At 38.3% G+C, this 23,412-nt stretch overlaps 1 protein-coding gene across 4 annotated transcripts in view; it reads left to right on the forward strand.

Moving 5' to 3' along the window:
• Positions 1 to 23,412, forward strand: part of LOC134340355 (SWI/SNF complex subunit SMARCC2-like) — a 128,529-nt gene extending 105,117 nt beyond the window's left edge. For 2 of the 4 annotated variants that reach the window (XM_063037510.1, XM_063037507.1), the window contains exons 24-28: positions 446 to 612; positions 7,925 to 8,059; positions 8,177 to 8,516; positions 15,003 to 15,422; positions 18,050 to 23,412. In XM_063037510.1, coding sequence (XP_062893580.1) covers positions 446 to 612; positions 7,925 to 8,059; positions 8,177 to 8,516; positions 15,003 to 15,422; positions 18,050 to 18,117 — 1,130 coding nt within the window. In that variant the 3' untranslated portion in view covers positions 18,118 to 23,412. The remainder of the gene's footprint in view (positions 1 to 445; positions 613 to 7,924; positions 8,060 to 8,176; positions 8,517 to 15,002; positions 15,423 to 18,049) is intronic. The other 2 variants (XM_063037509.1, XM_063037508.1) reach the window with 2 other exon arrangements.

The following is a 23,412-nucleotide window of genomic DNA, read 5'->3' on the forward strand; positions in this document are numbered from 1 at the left end:
TGAAAGATGTTCTGACATTAGCCTCCAAGAGATTTAAGTAGGGAAAGACAGTAGGAGGCTCAAGTGGAGCATAATTGTTAGGATGAATTGAGTGTGTTAGATAGTCTGCTTCAGTACCATATGTCCAATGCAAATTCTTTGTAACTCCAAGATGAGCTTGGTCATAGAGGTATGCCATTACTAAAGCTGCCTATTATCACCAACGTGACATAGCCTTGCTCTTGCCTCTACTCAACTCCTGCTGAAAACTGCATCTGACTTTGGTTGCTCTGCATTTATGGCTGGGTTTCCTTTTCAGTGAAAATAGAGTTAAGGAGCAGGAGCTGGATCTCAGGGACCAAAAAAAAAGTGATTGAAAACAAAGGAACTCTAACACAATTGATTATTGGGGTACACCAATAGAATGTCTAAGGTTTAGTAATCTTTCTTTCCTTGTTAATTCTAGCAGACACAGAGAGGGAGAAAGAAAATAAGGAATTCCAGGATGATGGAGCAAAGAAGGATGGAGAATCAGAAACAGATAAGAAAACTAAGCTTGAACGGGATATTGGTGAAGGGAATTTGTCAACAGCAGCAGCTGCTGCACTGGCTGCAGCTGCAGTCAAAGCAAAGGTGAGCATCAGGTTGAGAAACAGGTTCATCAGCTGTATGAGGTTTCCAACACTGAATTTGCATAATATTGCTATACTTGGAGTCCAGCATGTTTGTGGTGTGGTTGGTGTATAGTACAAAGGAATAGAAATTTGATGGCATAGCACAGCATTTTTTAAAAACTGCATTTCATAATATTATAGTGTATCTCAAACTAATGTTGAATCTCACAATACACAAGGCAAAAGTAAGCAGCAGTGATACCCTCATGGAATGCTGATTTACACTTGCCCTACCACATTGGCATGTATATAAAGATTGGGAGGCACACAAGAAATCTAGACTAAGTTTCCACTATTTAAAACCATCCCTAATTCCTTTCTGATTGTTATTAGTTACTAATTGTAGGATTTCAGACTTTGAGTGTCATTAGAATGATGAAGGCGCCTAAATTTTTGCTTAAGTATAAATGATTTAGTAGTTGTCCCACCAAGTCTCATGGTAGTGTCACGATTAGCATAATGCTATTGCAGCGTCAACAAACTGGGTTCAATTCTGTCACGGTCAGGAGTTTTTATGTTCTCCTGTGACCACATGGGTTTCCTCCCACATTCTAAAGACATATGGTTAGTTGGTCACATGAGTGTAATTGGGCAGTACTGGCTCATTGGGCCAGAAAGGTCTGTTACCATGCACTCATGAAAAAAGCGTTGTCATTGATGTTGCTCAAATCCATGCATGAATTTCATGTGCAAAATGCATAAGAACATATTTGTGTAACTGTTCTGTAGTCCTCTTACTAGACTGCCAATCCAGAGAGCCAGACTAATTATCCAGATACTTCAGTTTAAATGCCACTAAAGCAGTCAGGGAATTGAAATTGAATTACTTGATCAAATAAAAATTTAATACTAGTTACGGTGACCATGAAGCTTGGATTATTTGTTTTTCTTTCAGGTTATCAAGGTCTGGAGTATTTTGCTTCTGGTTTGTAATAGCTACCTTGCTGTTCATTTTAATTGTCTGTTTTTTGCCCCTGTAATGTTGATAATTGGAATTCAACAACATTGAATATCAAGGAAGATGACTTGTTAGAAGTCAGTTTTACTCGCAGCTTAAATGGTATAGGTGTTGCTTTTAATGTATCTGCCTGAATCTAAACATTGTCCAGTCTTGGTGTGTGCAGGGATGGGCTGTTTATCAGGAACTTAAGGCAGTTATGTTTTTAGTATATTACTGTGGGTCTAGCTTCATGTATAATGGTGCTCTTCTATTTTTTTCTTCTAACTTAATTTACAAATTACAATTCTGTGGTTGTTTTTAATACTAGCGTTATTAGTCTTGGGAACTACAGTAGCATATAGTTGAAAGTGCTTGCATTTTTATGGAATATGCAAGTCCTCTCAAAGCAGACAGCCACTCATTATTTTAAAATGAATCCAATATGCCTAGTTTTAAATAAATATCTGTTTGGTAGTTTACCAAACTCCATCTACACAAGTGGAAAGTTATGTGTAGCAATTAAACCCTTTTCTTTCTTTTTAAATCTTTTTATTAATTTTCCAAAATTATAAACAGAATAACAATATTGATACAGAGAGATTGGAATTATCTTATTATTGATAAACATGTACAAAAAAGACTTCAAATAATACAGGTGTAATAGACTTCCAAACTCTTAATATAGTTAATCATAAAGAAAAAAGAAATAAAAAGAAAAAAAAATGCAAGAAAACCCCCCCCAAAAAAATAAAACTAAATACTAAACCCAAAAAGAAAGCAAACAGAACAAAACAAGGCTGGACCAATATCTTTAAACGAATACATTCAATAACGTTGTCAACTCCGCTCCCCTATTTGTATATTTTAAGTTAATAAGGATTCAGAAAAGGTCAAGATACATCATATGGAAATGTTGAATAAATGGCTTCTAAGTCTATTCAAATTTAACCGAAGGATCAAAAATGACACTTCTAATTTTTTCTAAATTTAAACATGATATAGTTTGGGAAAACCATTGAAATGTAGTAGGAGAGTTGGTCTCCTTCCAATTCAATAAAATGGATCTTCTGGCCATTAAAGTAACAAATGCGATCATCCGACAGGCTGAAAAGGATAAAGGTCTATGTTCCGTTATTGGCAAACCAAAAATTGCCGTAATAGGATGGGGTTGTAAGTCAAAATGCAAAACTGTTGGAAATAATATCAAAAATATCTTCCCAGAATTTTTCCAAAGTAGGGCAGGACCAAAGCATATGAGTCAAGGAAGCCACCTTGGAGTGACATCTATCACAAACAAGGGTTTATATGGGAATAAAAACGAGCTAGTTTATCTTTAGACATATGGGCCCTATGCACTACCTTAAATTGTATTAGCGTTATGTTTGGCACATATAGAGGAAGAGCTAACTAATTGAAAATTTTTATACTATTTCTCTATAAGTAGGCGAAGTTGAAGTTCCCTTTCCCATTCATTTTTAATTTTATCAGATGTACCTGGCTGTAATTTCATAATTATATCATAAATAGTTGCTATTAATCCCTTCTGAAAGAGATTTAAACCTAACATTTTATCGGTGATATCAGTAGGATGTGAAATCAGAAAGGTAGGCAGCGTGGTATTTAAAAAGTTTCTTATTTGTAAAATCTAAAAAAATGAGATCTGGGCAAATTATATTTATTAGATAACTGTTCAAAAGACATGAAACAGTTATTCAGAAATAAGTCACAGAAACATGTTATACCTTTCATTTTCCATATCAAAAAGGCTTGATCCATAACCGAGGGTTGAAAAAAAAATTAGATATAATAGGGCTTGATAATATAAATTTGTTCAAACCAAAAAATTTATGAAATTTACGAAATTCGTAATTGGATTAACCATTTGTTTATTCAATTTAGATAATACAAAAGGAAGTGAAGTTCCTAAAATGGAAGCCAAAGAGAACCCTTGTACAAAGTAACCTTCCAGGTTTACCCATTGTGGACTTGGAATTATATTCCAATCTTGTGTCCAAAATATTAAATATCGAATATTAATTGCCCAATAATAGAATCTTAGATTCAACAATGCTAAACCACCATCTTTCTTGGACTTCTGTAAATATTTTTTACTTAACCTGGGGTTTTTATTCTGCCATATATAGGAGGAAATCTTAGAATCAATAGTATCAAAAAAAAGATTTAGGAATAAGAATAAAAATTGGTATTGCTTGGAGTAGATATAAAAATTTAGGTAGAATAATCATTTTAATAGCATTGATTCGGCCAATCAGTGATAGAGACAATGGGGACCATTTAGTAATCAGTTGTTTAACCTGACTAATTAACGGTAAAAGATTGAGCTTGAATAAGTCCTTATGTCTCTTAGCAATTTTAACTCCCAAGTAAGTAAAATAGACAGTAATCACTCTAAATGGTGGTATAGGGAGGTATAAAATTCGTGAAAGGATTTATGTATCTCATCATGATCAACCATCAGAGTACCATCTTTTTTAAGAATCTTAACAATCTGGCGTTTAACCAAAGCCGATTTCAATTGATTAGCCAATAGTTTCCCAGTTTTATCACCATGTATATAGAATTGACTCTTAGTTTTAATTAATTGACTTCCAATCGAAGATGATAGTAACATACTATGTTCCATTTGAAGTTCGACTCTCTCTTTGTAAAGCTCCTGATTAGGAGCTAGAAAATATTTCTTGTCAATTTCTTTGATCTTGTCAACCAGTTTAAGTATTTCATTATTAGTTTGCCTTTTTAATCCAGCAGAATATGAAATAATTTGTCCACAGATATATGCTTTAAAAGTATCCCATCATACCCCGCTGGAAATTCACTCCGTAAAATTTGTTGTAAAGAAAAATTTAATCTGTTCCTCAATAAAATTAACAAAGTCCGAGTCCTGAAGCAAAATGGTATTAAATCGCTATTGTCTAGTACTAGAAGATGTATCCATTGACTTAATATATAGTTTCAACGGCACATGATCAGAGACAGCAATGGAGTCATATTTGCAGTCAATAACAAGTGGAATTAATCAAGAGTCAATAAGAAAATAATCAATTACTGAATAATGATATACATGTGAAAAAAATGAGAACTCTTTCTCGTTGGGGTGTAAGAATCTCCAAATTTCTGAAATTCCAGAGTCAACCATAAAAGAGTTAATAAAAGTAGCGGATTTGTTTGGAAGTACTTGATTGGACATAGATCTATACATCAAAGGATTTAAACAACAGTTAAAATCTCCGCCCATAATCAACATATAATCATTTAAGTTAGGAAGGCATGTAAAGAGATTCTTAAAAAATTCAGGACAATCAACATTTGGGGTGTAAACATTAAGCATAACAATTTTTTTGTTAAATAACAAACCAGTAATTAACAAAAATCTACCATTCAGATCTGAAATAGTCTCATGATGCACAAATGAAATTGACGGATCTATAAAGATAGAAACGCCTTTTACTTTGGCCTGTGAATTTGAGTGGTACTGTTGTTCCTTCCAAAACTTAAAAAACCGCTAATTATCCTCTTTCCAGACATGAGTTTCTTGTACAAAGATAATGTGAGCATTTATCCTATGGAATACTTTTAAAAATTTTCTTCCGTTTAATCGGGTGGTTTAAATCATTTGTATTCCAAGAAACCAAATTAATGATCTTATCCATAGTACTGAAATCGAACATAAGGTATGTAAAGGGTTAACCAGAATACAAACTCATGACCCCAGAAGAGGAAAGAAGGTTCAAAGAGGAACCGGAAGTCACGACATTTCAGACATTTTGGTAGTTTCAAGTCAGCTCGTTTAAAGAAAAAGTCTAAATTAAAAATAAGAACAAAAAATACCACCGCCCTCCTACAAAAACCCAGAAAAAAGCCAGAAAGTGGCCAATGCTAAATCTACTGCTAAATCTAACCCAGTCTTTCCAGAAGCCAACCCAAAAGAAATATGTTTATCGTAAAAAGCACCACCCATGGTCAAAAAAGTTTTTTAAAAAAGCAATTACTATAAATGTAAGGAAAAGATTACAACAATTACAAACACAAAATAGTTACTTCTTACTCATATTTCAAAAAAAAGACCAAGCGCCAGTTCATATTATTAGCTTTTCGTATATAAGTGATCAGAAATGATGCAAGAAGAAAAGAAAATTCTGAGGAGAAGGAAGCAATCCACCATCTTGAGATGTAATACTTCTCCAATAACGTTTCAAAAAAAAAGGAAAATCAAACATTAAAACTGTTACTAAATTACTCTCAAAAGGAAAATATTAAAAGTGAAATATACAAAATCACTAACAAAAAAAGAGTACTTTTGTTTAAAAATATGAAAAATACCTACACTACAGAATCAAGGCAAAATATAAATATCTAAATCTGTAAGCTAGATGTTAGCTTTTTTTCAAAAAAAGGAAATGAAAAACAGATTAACAAAAAGAAGAAAAAGTGTGTTAATTAGTCCTCAGCAGAGGAAGACAAGTTGTCGAGAAAACTTTGAGCTTCGCCCGGAGTTTTAAACAAACGACGAGAATTATCCACCATAACAACTCTCAAACAGGCTGGGAACAGCAACGCTAATTTGTAGCCCTTACGATAAAGTTCTGACATCTGCGATTTAAAAGCCATCAGTTCTTTCAATACTTCCTGGCTGAAATCTTCAATGATACGAAACTTAAAACTTTGAAATTCGACCATGCCTTTCCGCCGAGCAGCTCATATCACTTGTTCCTTAACATGAATGTAATGAAACCGAACGATGACGGATCTCGGTTTAAATTGTTTAGAAAGTTTAGGGCGTAAAGTACGATGTGCGCGGTCTAGCAGTGGGGGTTCCTCCAAAATTTCTGGATCAAACACATCCATTAACAATTTTGAAAAGTATTTAGTAGGATCCCCAGTCTCAACGTCTTCAGGAAGTCCGATTATTTGCAGATTCTGTCGTCGAGAACGATTTTCAAGATCGATAATCTTTGCTTTATAACGCTCCAACTGCTGAGTTGTCGAAGTTAGGTTTTTTTCAAGAGATTCAATTTTTCTATCCCTTTTGCGGCCAGCTTCATCTAGTTCCAAGATTCTAATTTGTTGTTGATCAATTTCGCGTCTGAACGATTTAACGTCATCTTGAATAGTGTTCAAAACTTCTTCAAACACAGCAAATCTTTGGTTAAGTGTATTCTCTTGGAGTTTCATCATTATTTCAACAGTTAATGGAGTCTCCTTCGATGCTTTCAGATCGCCATCTTTTTTTCTGTTCCCGCCGCAGTCCTTTCCGTTTTTAACTTCTCGTCCTCTGGTCAGCATTTTCAGTGAATTGAAATCGAAGTTCAAAGATATGTTTGTAGTATAAACCCCTTAGTGTAGGTATAGATAAAGTAAATAAGGGTGGTTACAGGTAAAAGAGGTAAAGGGAATGGAGCGATGTCAAACTGTAGCTCGCTCCATGAGCGCCTCCTGGAAAGTTTCAATTAAACCCTGATGGCATGATTTCAGTCTCCTTGTACATCCCATATTCAGTCCATGGTAAGAAATGGAAGTTACAGCATTTGAAGGTTGTTTTCCCAAATGAGAAACATTTATTTATTTCCACATTGTCTCATAAAGTAGGGAATCTGTCTAAAGTTCTAACTTTAGGCCAATGACGATCCATAACTATATAGAGTCACATAGCATAGCATTGCTGAATTTTGCTTGTTTTTCCTTTCACCATTGAAAATGTAAATCTGAAACAACAAAATCATGTATATTTTTACAGCCACATCCACTTCAAACAATAATTAACTCAAGAGGCAAATGGCTGCCCTGTTTTTACTCTGCACAAATCACGATCCATATTTGAATCAGTACCTTCTTATCAATAAGGTGCTTTATTGTGAAATAGTAACTGCAATTCATATCATTAACAGCAAGATATCCCAGATCACTTTACATGAACCATATAAAGAACACATGACCATAAGCTTGGTCAAAGCGGTAAATTTTAAGGAGCATGAGAGGAAGAGAATTCCACACTTAGGACTTTGACAACTAAAGACACAGCCACTGATGGTGGGTCGATGGAAACCATGGTTGCAGTAGAGGCCAGAGTAGAAAGAATGTGGGGATCTCCAATGATTGTAGCACTGAAGCCAATGAAAAAATGTCAGCGAACACAAGCATTTTTTTTTCAGGCTGCGGGTGTTACTGGCTAACTGCATTTATTGCCCATCCCATGCTTGTTTGAGAAATTGATTTAGGGCCATGTTGAATTGCTGTAGATATAATGGTAATAGTGCCCTTTATTTGCTGCTGGACAAGAAATATTTGTAACTGAAATCTGTTTCTTTTACAGCACCTTGCTGCAGTAGAGGAGCGGAAAATCAAATCATTAGTTGCTCTGCTTGTTGAAACGCAGATGAAAAAACTTGAAATCAAGCTCCGACATTTTGAAGAACTTGAGACCATAATGGACAGAGAGAGAGAGGCTGTAAGTAGCTGTACTGTGTTCTCACAGTCTGAGCAGTCCTTATGTTTGCTATGTTAATTGCAAGTGTGTCCAAAATATACTTGGATTAAATATTGCTTTCTTTGTTAAATCTAACAGTTGGAGTACCAAAGACAACAGCTTCTCTCTGATAGACAGGCCTTCCACATGGAGCAGCTGAAGTATGCTGAGATGAGGGCTCGGCAGCAGCACTTTCAACAAATGCACCAACAGCAGCAACAACAACATCAGCTCCCATCTGGCCCTCAGGCCAGCCAGCAGCCAGCTGTCATTCCTGCATCTGTACAGCCAGTGCCACCTGCTGCAGTTCAGCAAGGAGCTTTGAGCCAGGCTGCAGGAGATTCCATAGCACAATCCATTCCACAACAGCAGCAGACACCACCAACACAGCAACCACAGCAGCAGCAACAGCAGGCTCAACCTCCAGTTCTTACCCATGGTAAGTGAAAGAGATCTCAGAATCTCAGATTCAGATTTATTTATCACATGTACATCAAAACAGACAGTGAAATGTGTTGTTTGCGTTAACAGCCAGCACAACCTAAGGATGTGCGTGGGGCCACCCACACCAACATAGCATGTCCACAATCTTCAGCAGAACAGCACAACTCAACAAAATGTAACAAAACAAAAATAGCATCAAAATTGTTGGTAGATTTTTTTTTTGCTTTTACCAGTTTGGCTTTTGACTGTAGAGGTTATGGTGAAGGATGTCAGCGTTGTTTGCTGGAGGAGCCTAGACTACCAGAAATATTAGGCACCACTGAACATATATTTCCCAATGGTGCATCTCAGATCTAAGCATGGGGGCACAGGATCTATATCCCATTTGGGATAGTTAAAAGGGGTAGAAGGCATAATGCACAAAACCCTTGTGGATTTCCAGTCGCAAATCAGAGTGGGCCCTGGTACAGTATTCCAGTGACAGATGAGGCAAGCTGCTTGAAAAGACTGTCAGTTACAGTTTAAATCAGAACTTGCTACAATGTCACAGTCATATATTAGACAGAGGCCTTCTTCAGTGTCCCAGTCACATATTAGAATCAGAATCAAGTTTATTATCACTGACATACACTCAATGGCCACTTTAATGCAAATATCTAACCAACCAATCAAGTGGCAGCTACACTCAGTGCATAAAAGCATGCAGACATGGTCAAGTAGTTCTGTTGTTCAGACCAAACATCAGAATGAGGAAGAAATGTGATCTAAGTGACCTTGACTGTGAAATGATTGCTGGTGCCAGAGTATCTCAGAAACTGCTGTTCTGAGAATTTTCATGCACTACAGTCTCTAGAGTTTACAAAGAATGGTGTGAAAAACAAAAAAAAAACAGTGGGTGGCAGTTCTGTGGGCAAAAACGCCTTGTTAATAATGAGAGAGATGTAGCCTGGAGGACACAGCCTCAAGTTTTGGGGGAGTAGATTTAAGACGGAGATGAGAAACTGCTTTTCCCAGAGGGTGGTGAATCTGTGGAATTCTCTGCCCAATGAAGCAGTGGAGGCTACCTCAATAAATATACTTAAGACAAGGTTGGATAGATTTTTGCATAGTAGGGGAATTGAGGGTTATGGTGAAAAGGCAGGTAGGTGGAGATGAGCCCATGGCCGGATCAGCCATGACCTTATTGAATGGCCGAGCAGGTTCAACGGGCCAGATGGCCGACTCCTGCTCCTACTTCTTACGTAGAGGTCAAAGGAGAATGGCCAGACTAGTTCTATGCTGACAGAAAGACAACAGGGTAACTCAAATAACCACGTGTTACAACAGAGGTGTGCAGAAGAGCATCTCTGAATGCATAACATGTCGCACCTTGAAGTGGATGGGTTACAGCAGCAGAAGACCATGAACACACACTCAGTAGCCACTTTATTTGTACAGGAGGTATCTAATAAAGTGGCCAGTAAGTGTATGTTTTTTTTTGCGCAGCAGTACAATAAAATACATAAATATTATAAATTACAACTGGAATATATAAAAAAACAAGTAGTCCAAAAGGAGACACAAGTATTGAGGTAGTGTTAATGGGTTCATTGTCCATTCAGAAATTTTGATGGTGGATGGGATGAAGCTATTCCTAAAATGCTGGGTGTGCATCTTTAGGCTCCTGACCTCCTCAATGATGGTAGTATTGAGAAGAGGGCATGTCCTGGATAAGAGGGTCCTTGATGATGGATCAGCCTTCATGAGGCATTGCCTTTTGGAGGTGTCCTTGATGGTGGGGAGGCTAGTGCCCATGATAGACCTGAGTTTATAACCCTTTGCAGCTTCTTCCAATCCTGCGCATTGGCATCTCCAAACCAGAAGGCAGTGCAGCCAGTCAGAATGCTCTCCACAGTACATCTCTAGAAATTTGCTAGTCATTGGTAACATACCAAAACTCCTCAAATTCCTAATGAAGTATAGCCACTGGCATGTCTTCTTCATAATTGCATCAATATATTGGGCCCAGGATAGATTATCAGAGATGTTGACACCCAGGAACTTAAAGCTGCTCACCCTTTCCACTGCTGACCCCTCAATGAGGACTGGTGTGTGTTCTCCTGACTTCACCCTCCTGAAGTCCACAGTCAATACCTTGGTTTTACTGATGTTGAGTACAAAGTTGTTGTTGCAACACCACTCAACCAGCTGATCTATCTCACTCCTGTATGTTCCTATACAGTCATTACTGTATGCCTAGCCACACAGTAATGACTGTAGAGAGAGTAGAACAGTGGGCTAACACACATCCTTGAAGTGGCTTGTGTTGATTGTCAACGAGGAAGAGATGTTATTTCTGATTCACACTAATTGTGGTTTCCAGGTGAAGAAGTCAAGGGCAAGCATTAAAAAGGGCCACTTTTCAACATAATTGTATAAGGGCTAAGAGAGTTGTAAAAGAGCGCCTGAAGGCTTTATGTGTCAATGCAAGGAGCATTCGTAATAAGGTGGATGAATTGAAAGTGCAGATTGTTATTAATGATTATGATATAGTTGGGATCACAGAGACATGGCTCCAGGGTGACCAGGGATGGGAGCTCAACGTTCAGGGATATTCAATATTCAGGAGGGATAGACATGAAGGAAGGGGAGGTGGGGTGGCGTTGCTGGTTAAAGAAGAGATTAACGCAATAGAAAGGAAGGACATAAGCCGGGAAGATGTGGAATCGATATGGGTAGAGCTGCGTAACACCAAGGGGCAGAAGACGCTGGTGGGAGTTGTGTACAGGCCACCTAACAGTACTAGTGAGGTCGGAGATGGTATTAAACAGGAAATTAGAAATGTGTGCAATAAAGGAACAGCAGTTATAATGGGTGACTTCAATCTACATGTAGACTGGGTGAACCAAATCGGTAAAGGTGCTGAGGAAGAGGATTTCTTGGAATGTATGCGGGATGGTTTTATTGAACCAACATGTCGAGGAACCAACTAGAGAGCAGGCTATTCTGGACTGGGTTTTGAGCAATGAGGAAGGGTTAATTAGCGATCTTGTCATGAGAGGCCCCTTGGGTAAGAGTGACCATAATATGGTGGAATTCTTCATTAAGATGGAGAGTGACATAGTTAATTCAGAAACAAAGGTTCTGAACTTAAAGAGGGGTAACTTTGAAGGTATGAGACGTGAATTAGCTAAGATAGACTGGCAAATGACACTTAAAAGGATTGACGGTGGATATGCAATGGCAAGCATTTAAAGGTTGCATGGATGAACTACAACAATTGTTCATCCCAGTTTGGCAAAAGAATAAATCAAGGAAGGTAGTGCACCCGTGGCTGACAAGAGAAATTAGGGATAGTATCAATTCCAAAGAAGAAGCATACAAATTAGCCAGAGAAGGTGGCTCACCTGGGGACTGGGAGAAATTCAGAGTTCAGCAGAGGAGGACAAAGGGCTTAATTAGGAAGGGGAAAAAAGATTATGAGAGAAAACTGGCAGGGAACATAAAAACGGACTATAAAAGCTTTTATAGATATGTAAAAAGGAAAAGACTGGTAAAGACAAATGTAGGTCCCCTGCAGACAGAAACAGGTGAATTGATTATGGGGAGCAAGGACATGGCAGACCAATTGAATAGTTACTTTGGTTCTGTCTTCACTAAGGAGGACATAAATAATCTTCCAGAAATAGTAAGGGACAGAGGGTCCAGTGGGATGGAGGAACTGAGCGAAATACATGTTAGTAGGGAAGTGGTGTTAGGTAAATTGAAGGGATTGAAGGCAGATAAATCCCCAGGGCCAGATGGTCTGCATCCTAGAGTGCTTAAAGAAGTAGCCCAAGAAATAGTGGATGCATTAGTGATAATTTTTCAAAACTCGTTAGATTCTGGACTAGTTCCTGAGGATTGGAGGGTGGCTAATGTAACCCCACTTTTTAAAAAAGGAGGGAGAGAGAAACCGGGGAATTATAGACCGGTTAGCCTAACGTCGGTGGTGGGGAAACTGCTGGAGTCAGTTATCAAGGATGTGATAACAGCACATTTGGAAAGCGGTGAAATGATCGGACAAAGTCAGCATGGATTTGTGAAAGGAAAATCATGTCTGACGAATCTCATAGAATTTTTTGAGGATGTAACTAGTAGAGTGGATAGGGGAGAACCAGTGGATGTGGTATATTTGGATTTTCAAAAGGCTTTTGACAAGGTCCCACACTGGAGATTAGTGTGCAAACTTAAAGCACACGGTATTGGGGGTAAGGTATTGGTGTGGGTGGAGAATTGGTTAGCAGACAGGAAGCAAAGAGTGGGAATAAACGGGACCTTTTCAGAATGGCAGGCGGTGACTAGTGGGGTACCGCAAGGCTCAGTGCTGGGACCCCAGTTGTTTACAATATATATTAATGACTTGGATGAGGGAATTAAATGCAGCATCTCCAAGTTTGCGGATGACACGAAGCTGGGTGGCAGTGTTAGCAGTGAGGAGGATGCTAAGAGGATGCAGGGTGACTTGGATAGGTTGGGTGAGTGGGCAAATTCATGGCAGATGCAATTTAATGTGGATAAATGTGAAGTTATCCACTTTGGTGGCAAAAATAGGAAAACAGATTATTATCTGAATGGTGGCCGATTAGGAAAAGGGGAGGTGCAACGAGACCTGGGTGTCATTATACACCAGTCATTGAAAGTGGGCATGCAGGTACAGCAGGCGGTGAAAAAGGCGAATGGTATGCTGGCATTTATAGCGAGAGGATTCGAGTACAGGAGCAGGGACGTACTACTGCAGTTGCACAAGGCCTTGGTGAGACCACACCTGGAGTATTGTGTGCAGTTTTGGTCCCCTAATCTGAGGAAAGACATCTTTGCCATAGAGGGAGTACAAAGAAGGTTCACCAGATTGATTCCTGGGATGGCGGGATTTTCATATGAAGAAAGACTGGATGAATTGGGCTTGTACTCGTTGGAATTTAGAAGATTGAGGGGGGATCTGATTGAGACGTATAAGATCCTAAAGGGATTGGACAGGCTAGATGCAGGAAGATTTTTCCCGATGTTGGGGAAGTCCAGAACGAGGGGTCACAGTTTGAGGATAGAGGGGAAGCCTTTTAGGACCGAGATTAGGAAAAACTTCTTCACACAGAGAGTGGTGAATCTGTGGAATTCTCTGCCACAGGAAACTGTTGAGGCCAGTTCATTGGCTATATTTAAGAGGGAGTTAGATATGGCCCTTGTGGCTACGGGGGTCAGGGGGTATGGAGGGAAGGCTGGGGCGGTGTTCTGAGTTGGATGATCAGCCATGATCATAATAAATGGCAGTGCAGGCTCGAAGGGCTGAATGGCCTACTCCTGCACCTATTTTCTATGTTTCTATCCCATTGCAGAGGGAGGTACTGGGGTCAGGTTTCAAAGTTTGTTGGGTAATACTAAGGGGGGACGATGGTGTTGAATGCTGAGCTGTAGTCAATAAATAGCAATTTGATGTAGGTATTGCAATTGTCCAGATGATCCAAGGCAGAGTGGAGAGCCAGTGAGATCGCATCTATTGTAGACCTATTGTGGCAATAGGCAAGTTGCAGTGTGTCCAGGTCTTTGCTTAGGCAGGAGTTAATTCTAGCCATGGCCAACCTGTCAAAGCACTTCATCACAGGAGGTGTGAGTACTACTGGGTGAAGATTTGTTCAGAGTCCTAATCACACACTGGATGGGAAACTTATTCAGTGACCCAGTCACAGCTTAGAAAAGGTCACAGTGAACTGGTCCATTTGTAGATTGGATGTGGTCCTTGTCCAATGTCCACACCAAATATTGGACAATGCTCTTGTGAGTGTCCCAATCCTTACACTATGTGTAACTGAGAGATTGTATAGAACACTTGTATTGTTTCCCATTTTCAGTAGATGGGACCTTTGTACAATGTCCCAGTCATAGATTAAACAGGTCGTTTGTCATTCCCGGTTGTAGATTTGGTGGTCCTTCAACAATGTCCCAGTCACTCATTGGATAAATCCTGATACAGTCATCCTAGCAGGACCCAGATATGAACAAGTAAAGATGCAATGACACTAAAAATTGTGACTAAAAAATTGGGTGCCACAGTAGCGTAGCAGTTAGCACAATGCTGTTACAGCTCAGAGCATTTTGGAGTTCAATTCTGGTACCATTTGTAAGGAGTTTATATGTTCTGCCTGTGAACCACGTGCGTTTCCTCCCACAATCCAAAGACGTACCATTTAATAGGTTAATTGGTCATTGTAAATTGTCCTGTAATTATACTGGTTTTAAAATGTTGGGTTGCTGGGTGGTGTGACTCATTGGGCCGAAAAGGCCTGTTCTGTGATGTATCTCTAAATAAAATAAAATTTTAAATAAAAACTTAATTATTCTTAAGTGTTTAAAAATCAGCCTCATTCAAGAAAAATATCTTGTGTTCTAATTTACTACCTATGTACTAAGTATGCAACTTGGATTTACCACAAACAAATGTTATAAGTTGATTTTACTTTTGCAGGTCAGCCACCATTTCCAGGTCAACAAACTCCAAACCAACTGATGCCCAGTAACATGCCTGTTGGCATGCCAACGAACATGTCTGGTAATATGGCTGCTGGTATACCTTGTATGGTGCCAGCCAATATTGCATGTAGCATGGGTAGTACCATCACAGGAAACATCCCAGTTAACCTTCCTGCTCGCATGTCAAACCCGGTGCATGGTAATATGTCCAGTAGCATGTCTGGGGTTGCTCCTGGCAATATCTGTACAAGTTTGCCAGGAAATTTGCCTGTAGATCTGCCTAGTTCTTTACATCCTAACACATCAGGAAACATCAACACAGGCTCCACGTCTCTTGCATCCACACCAGGGTCGGCAGCTGCTCAAAGCCCTGCTATTGTAGCTGCTGTGCAGGGAAACACAAGTCCATTGCCAGGTGAGAAGTGAAGCTTGGCATTTTAATTTTATAATTTTCTTAGATTGTATACTAGTACATCTCAAGGAATAGGCATTATTCAATATCAGATGAAAAATTGATTGGAGTTGGCTTTTCGTAACTGTACAACTTTATTAAAACTGAGCTTTAAATGGAACAGCAGTTTCAAAATGGAAATGATATTGGTCTTTCATGGAACAAAACTCTGCTGATGAAGGGATTTAGAATTCTAGATTATTGCCCCATTCTTTTCACATTCTTGAACTGGATACACTGGGTAATTGCACTGTCCTTTCACACTCTGGGACTGGGTACACTGGGTTATCAGACTGTCCTTTCACCCTCTGTGATTGGGTACACTGGGTTATCACATTGTCCTTTTACATTCCGGGACTGGGTATACTGGGTTATCACACGGTCCTTTCACACTCTGTGACTTGGTACACTGGGTCATCAGTTTACGCAGTTTACTCTCTGGGTTCAGAACAATGGGTTATCATGCTGTTTTTTTTTCCAAACTGAAAGTAGTTCCAGAAAAGATTGCTGTTATCCTTTCATAGACAGGAATTAGTACTGTGGGTGATTGCATTGGCCTGTGTGGTCAGAGTGGATGGAACACTGGGTTACAGAGTGTAAATGGACAGTGGATTACCATTCCATCAAGGTGATTTACTCTGTGCCTCATCCATGCTGTTCCTGCCCTTGGAGTGGATAGTGTAGGGGGAGCTTTAGTCCAATTAATCCATGTTGTTGCTGCCCTGGGAATGTTTTATGAGACTGTATAGAGCAAGTTTTACCACTTTCTAATATTTACCCTCTGTCTGCTTACTCATTCATGGGATTTTGGCATTGGTGTTAAAACCAGCATTTAATCCCCAGTTCAAATTGTTCCCATAAATGGTCACCTTTACAAAGCTATAGTCGAGAGTCATGTAGGTAATTCTAAAATACTGCTCAATTGGGAATTTCCGGATCTAGTGACAAGGAGAAACAGTAATAAATGTCTTGATGCTCTTATCCTTCTGGGTAGTAGATAGTTAGTGGCTGCATGGTGCTGTCAAAGTAAGTTCCTGCAGTGCAAAGTGTAAACAACAAACACTCCAACCACATTGCATCTATGGTAGAGTGTATGTTCCTGTGTTGTATGACTCTTTGGTAGTTAAAGCTAGTCATCATTGTCTATTACTTCTATGTCATGAATATTACTTACTAGTTGTCAATCCAAGTCTAAATGTTATCTCAAACTTGTTCTGTTTGGACATGGGTTACTTCATTATCTGAGAGGTTAGAAAAAGAACTGAATGCTGCACTCTGACCTTACAATAGAGAGAAATCTTTGATGAAGCTGCTGAAGATGATTGGGCCGAGGACACTGCCCTGAGAACCCCTTCAATAATGTCCAATGTTCACGAGACCATTAGTTTGCCTCCATCAGCTGCAGGCATATTCCTTTTTGCTATGAACTACTGTTGCCAAAGCAGCATTTCTCCACCACCACCCCACCCCACCTGATTCCCATTTAATTGAGCTGCTTGATGTTCAGGGCAATTATTCTTGAATCAAAGAACTCCAATAAATTGGTCAAATATGATTTTCCATTCATAAATCTACCTTGAGTCTACTTTTAGCCGTTACTTGCTTCTTGAATTAATTAACAATTTAAATTCTCTGCTGCAATGGTGGGATTTGAATTCAAATCTCTGGATTCTTAGTCCAGGCCCCTGGATACTCATGAAAAAAATACAACTTTTGGCAAGTTGCAAAATTAAATAGATTTCAAGATTAGATGGAGAAATGTGAGCCACAGGACGAGGAAATGCTTTAAAAATGTACATTTAACTACAATTGATTTTAAGCATTTTTTAAATTAAAAGCAAAAAACTTTCTAAATGTTGCTGTGAAACAGTGACTTTGCACAGATATCAGGTATTTACAAACTCTTCTCATTATAAAATATCCTAAAAATGTTAAGCTTTGTTGCATTAATAGCACTTTTTAATTGCCTATTGACCTATAATTTCTCCTTAGCAAAAGCCTCTGGTCTTAAAGATCTCACTTTATGTTTGAATTATTATTTCCTCAGATAAATATTTCAAATTATAATGAATTTTCAAGTCGCATTTGTCCACTTGAAGAGGCTTTTGATATTTCACTTTCGCCCTTAATCTTCTCTGAAGATTGTTGTCTTTTATTTCATGTTCCTTAAAATTATTAAAAGATTAGCTGCAAATTGGGCTTTATGCTTCCTAGCCTGCTAATGTTAAGAACTCTTTAAGATGATTGATTACCTAGCTAAGTGGAATACTGTTGCTGGATGCCTAGAATCAATAGCTGACAGAAGCCAACATTGAAAAGATCAGGAGTTCTCAGCACAGAAATATTTGTGGACAGATCTTTTCAAAGTCAGCAGTGTTCACTTTACTGCTGACTGCAAAATTCAGTCTGTATTTATATTATTTAACAGTTAGAGAAATGTTCATCTCTTCTATCCGAAGTGTTGAGAAGACCATTCCTAACATCTTTTGTTTGGTTCTGAATGTCCACTTGAGCAAGTATAATGGCCTGTACAGGATTCTGTGTGCTGCTCTATCAGTCTTTTTAAAAAGAGATGTTGATTTATTTTTCAGAGCAAGGAGGTTCAATGCAGACTGAAGTGATGGCAACCCCAGCAGCACCAGTCCCTCCGTCACAGTGATGTGAGACATTTGAGCAGGACAAAGCATTCTACCTGGAATGAATATTATTTTCTCAAGTGTGCCAGTGTGAGGAGCAGTTTGAGTGGCTGTGCTGAAATATTCTCTTTTTCAAATTTAATTTGGTTAAAAATAACAATTCTGATCATTAATGGAGGTGCTTCTGATGTCAGTATTGTTAGAAGTAATGTGTGCACTGGAAAATGACCATGTTACATAGACCAATGTAAAACTCATTATCTAATCTGCTATATTGCTGATACATATAGACCATCTATACTGTCACCTTGAACAGCATCTGATAACTTTTGAAAGTAATTAGTTTTTATTTCAAATATACCAAACTGTCATCAGAAGAATTGAGTGAGCATGCCCGAGTTCCTTGCTCAATGCATAGTTGACTGTTGCTATTTTCCTTGTTTTGTTGTTTGTGAAAATATCTTTTTTGTGCCAATTTGAGGGAGGGGGGAATTTTGACGTTGAGAATATAATAGCCAGCTTTGGGCTTTTTAATTTAGTTCTTGCTTTACAATCAGCAGCTTACATGTTAGGTACTTTCTGTATTTGGTCCTTATCCATTTTATAATTATGCTAAATTGTCGGTTTGGGCTAAGCCACAAGTTTGAAACGAGTTCTGTCCATGTTGAACACTGTACTCCAATGTTTTGTCTTCCATTTTGATTCAAAATGGCAGCCAGCAAGTTTTGAAATCATTGTGGTAGAGTGTGAGATTAGGAATGGGGTTTTTCGGCTTTAAGCACCTCACTCCAGTTCTGTTCCATGCCTTATGTGACTTAAAAATGATAGTTTAGCTTTCTTTGATAGTAATTGACCAAACATATCAGTGATTCATTCTTAATACATTTATTCCAGTCGTAACATTTTCTAGATTGTCGTGGATGCCAATGGGGTCCTCTGACAGACAACAGCACCAATGCCTCACAATTTTGTTCCTTGTAAAAATAAATAGAGCCCCAATATTAGAACTTTAGTGCTAGGAAATCACCCATAAAGATCTCCTTATGCCTTTCACTCCATCACTGAGTGCCCCAAACACTGGACGTTTAAGTGGTCAGAGCACAGACCAATGAGAGCCTTCACTTTGCCAGATTATTGAGCGTGTTTCTACTTGAGCAGCTTTCATGGCTTCTTGAAAGCTGTGTAATTTGAAGCAGCAAATGATGCAAATAGCCTTCTGATATCTCAGTGTTTATTTTGTGTCTTGAGTAATGATTGTTCAGTGGCTGCTTAAGTTAGTGTTAGTGAATGTGAACGAACTTGCTGTTTCCCACAGAAAAAGCAAGCTCATTTGAGCTGCGTAAGCCTTTGTGAGCCTTTCTGTTCCAGCTACTATTTTATCAATTGTTATGTGTAGAGGGGATCCTGAGTCATGGAATAAAAGATTAGTCTCAGTTCAAATTCAGCTTTTATATTGAAAGTAATATTAGACAACTTAAGCTGATCCTATAAAGTGTGGCAAAAAGCACTGTCACGTTAGTATTTGGGTTCATAATTTTTTTGTGATAATGTTTTCTCAAAATACAGGTATTTTGGGCACCATGAAGCAATCAGTCACACAACCCTGCCACCACTGCACATACGGGACATTACATGATTTGATCTCCATTCCTTGTCATATAGAATGTTTCTTTGCCCAGAAAAAAATTGTTTAAAACGATTTTCTTCTGGTTTTGTTTTGGAAACAAAATTTGCCCTTGTGGGCTTGTTTGTATACTCCTATGGCATGACATGATTGTTAGTGGTTTTAATTTACTAGATGCATTGGGTAACTTTCTCCATATGTAGAAGTTGCAGAGAATATGCACACGTACAAAATAATGCAAAATGCACTTGATGACACAAGTGGCAATCACAGGTATGCACAAATGTACAAGAGTAGATGAATGTGGGCACACACAGACATGCAGGTGCATGGTTTTCAAAGTTTATATTTTTATAGGTTAGAACTTTGTTTGCTATTCTGTAGATGCAAATTTCCATTTCTATTTTCTTGAATAAGAAGTTAATTGATAATTTCACTGTTGAATGAAGCTACTGAACCATATTGTCAATACTACCCAGTCTTTCCAGATATTACTGCCTTTGCTACAGTAGGCGAAAGTACAAGAATGAGGAGCCCTTGGCATACCATAGCCAATAGTCACTCAGTTGTTGGATGTTCTACTAGTACAAGTAAAGAACCTCAACCCGAAGGGTAAGCAGCTTGCTGCACTGTGGAAATGAATAAATATGCCAGACTTTATGACTTTCATCCTCCTCCAATCCCTAGGTGAGAGTTAGTTGTTCTACTGGATAATTGCAGTATTACTTACATAATCATTTCCAGTATGCTGCCTGTAACTCAATTATTGAAAGCCCTCAACCACCATACTTATGGTCTTTTTAATTCTTGAGCTATATTTGTAGAAAAGAAGAATGTATTCTAGGAGTTGAGTTGGTAGCATTATCTTTGTTACCCATTTAAGTGTGGGCATGGAATGCTGGGAATATGAGCAAGTTTACCAATAAGAGGATTTGTCTTTAAGAATCAACTAGAGTTGTCATTGAAGAAGTTGTGATTTCTCTCTTGTTTCAAACGATCAGTTAGAAGTGAATGTAGAGTGTTGCTATGCACTCATAGACCACTGAGACCCAGCTAATCTTATTCTTTTCATATAAAAACTGAAAAATACTTCGCAAGACAAAAAATCCAGTAATTTCAAAACTGAATAAATATGGACAAAACTGCCAAAGATGAGTGTTTTTCTCTGTAGCTGATAAGGGTAGAAATCCATTATATCTATACTCCAGACTTGGATTAATCAACAGGTAACAGAATACATTTCGAACAGTCTTGTCTTTCAGATTAGGGTAGTCCATATCCTTTTGTATTTCTAGCTTAACAAACTTAATTACAACTTTAATGTGACTACTGCTGGACAGTAAGTGATGTCCTAGTTTGCCACAGTAATATCTTCTGATTCATCATCAAATTTCAGAAATAATCCAGTGTTTCTTATTAACCTGTTTCCCCCCACCCCACCACCATTTTAATAATAAATGTTCCATTTGGCTGGACTATGTACATAGGTCCTTGAGCATCATGACCACCAGTTGTGTATGGGAAGATAGCCTATTCTCATTCAGAAGATGTGTGCTCTGATAATTGTGGCTGTGGGTGCTATGGACCAGTCCATCCTGCCCTGAAAAAGAGTAATGCAGTGGAAGGTGTAGTATGTTACCTTGTGACAATATTAGCTTCTATCACCATACAACAAATAGTTGATAGCCTTTTCCACATGAGCCTAATTTTACACTCACTTTGTAGAACAAAAGTAAAATTAATGATTGCTGGAATTGTAAATTAAAGCAAAAAGTGCTAGCAAAACTCCGCAGGTCAAACAGCATTTGTGTTAACATCTCAGGATCAGAATGGTTTGATAAGCATTAGCTGTTTCTCTCCACAGAATATTGACTTAACTGCTGAATATTTCCAGCACTCTCAACTTTGAGTTCGATGGTTGTGAATTGAAGTCAAACTTGAGGCTTGAGCTCAAAGGTCTTGGCTGATATTCTATTGGAGTACAGAAGGAATGGTACATAGTCAGACATTGGGATGAAATTTTAAACCAAGGTCCTCCAGTCTGTGCCCTTTAAAGTGGACATTAAAGATCCCTTGGCACTATTTTTAAGAATATGCAGGAGAGTCAGCCTTCTGGCCTGGGCAATGTTTCTTTCCCAATAACATTACTAGAACAAATTATCTGGCGATTGTCACATTTCTGTTAGTGGGAGCTTTTGTATGGAGTAACTGCTGTGTTTCCTGTATAATGGTAAGTAATCTTCATAAAGTAAAAAGTAAAAACGTCTGGGAATGCACATAGGTGTGGAAGGAAAGGCAAGTAATTATATCTTTGTGCAGTGAGACTTGAGTGAGGGTAAAGGTGTTACTATCATCCAGTGATTAACATTGTGTGCACCACTCTTACCCTCTCCTCTTCAACAGAATGAAAACTGTCGTTTCTAAACTAAACAGCTTTTCTGCTTATTAAATGTATACATACTGTAAGTGTTGTATTCATTGGCTCCATTTGACCAATTTTAGCTTTGGCAGGAAACCCATTCTTGCTGGCTTGAAGGCGGGGTTTTATTTCCAGTTTACTAGTTAACTTGGATTTCAAATGCAGGAACTCCTGGCTCCAAACTGCCATGAAAATGTATGGTTCTTGACCTTAAATGGTTAGACGTTGTGCAGGGCTGCCTGCTTGTAATCAAATACAGTCTCAGTTTCTTTCCATTGTGGGCAGCAGTTGGGCATTTGTGCCTGGAAATTGCAATTAGTGTCCAGCAGCTATTGTAGAAACTTAGTGGCATTGAAAAAGACCATTGACTGAAGCAGCCAAGCACCTGGGCAAAGTAACAATGAGTACGATTGGAACAAAAATGGGACACTAAGTGTAACACCCTAATTTCAGATGCCAGCTATCCCATCTTGTCAAGCAAGCTGATTTAAAGTAGACTCCAAAACATTCAAATACCACAGATGTTACTGGCGGTGATTTTATATGGGAATTGCTTGACTGGGTGTCTGGCTTTAGTTTTTTTATTGTTTTTTATTGTATATTTGCTCATTTCTATATTAATATTTTACTTTTCATGTTGGAATTGCCCATTTTTCTGTATGTCGTCTACATCCACTTGTGCTGTATATTCTCTGTTCCAACACACTAAAATTTAGAAATACATTTGTAGTATTGAAACAAATCATTTGTGATCAATTGGATAGAGGTAACTGCCACCGTAGCCACATGGACTGGCTTCCATTTGTTTATTACCCTCCCAGGAGTTCCCTTTTTATTCAAATCATCCGTTATACCTTCTGAAATTTACAGTATTATCCTAAAATTGTCAAAACTTTCCAGGAATGTGTATCAATGAAGCATGAAGGAATCTAATTTTTAAAACCTTGAATGCATATGAACATGTCAATAGGTTTATTTGTTACAATAATTTGAAGTGTTCCTTTCACTGATGTAAGTAGGTATCACCCTTGAGACTTCCGGCTCAAATTGCCCAAGAAAGTTGCTTCATATTTGTGTGTTATCACAGTCAATTGTTAACACAAATTATGTACAAGACAAAATGTCAAGCCCTTTAAAAGTAAGCTGTTCTTTTTACAAATTGACAAATTTCAGTTGTAGTGTTTTGTCAAAATGTAGTCTGTAACTCTGTAGTCTGTATAGCTTTCGCTATCACGAGAACCTGCTAAAGAATAAACTTGTACTTATTAAATATCA

The sequence above is a fragment of the Mobula hypostoma genome, chromosome X1 (assembly GCF_963921235.1).
Source record: "Mobula hypostoma chromosome X1, sMobHyp1.1, whole genome shotgun sequence".
Lineage (NCBI taxonomy): Eukaryota > Metazoa > Chordata > Chondrichthyes > Myliobatiformes > Myliobatidae > Mobula > Mobula hypostoma.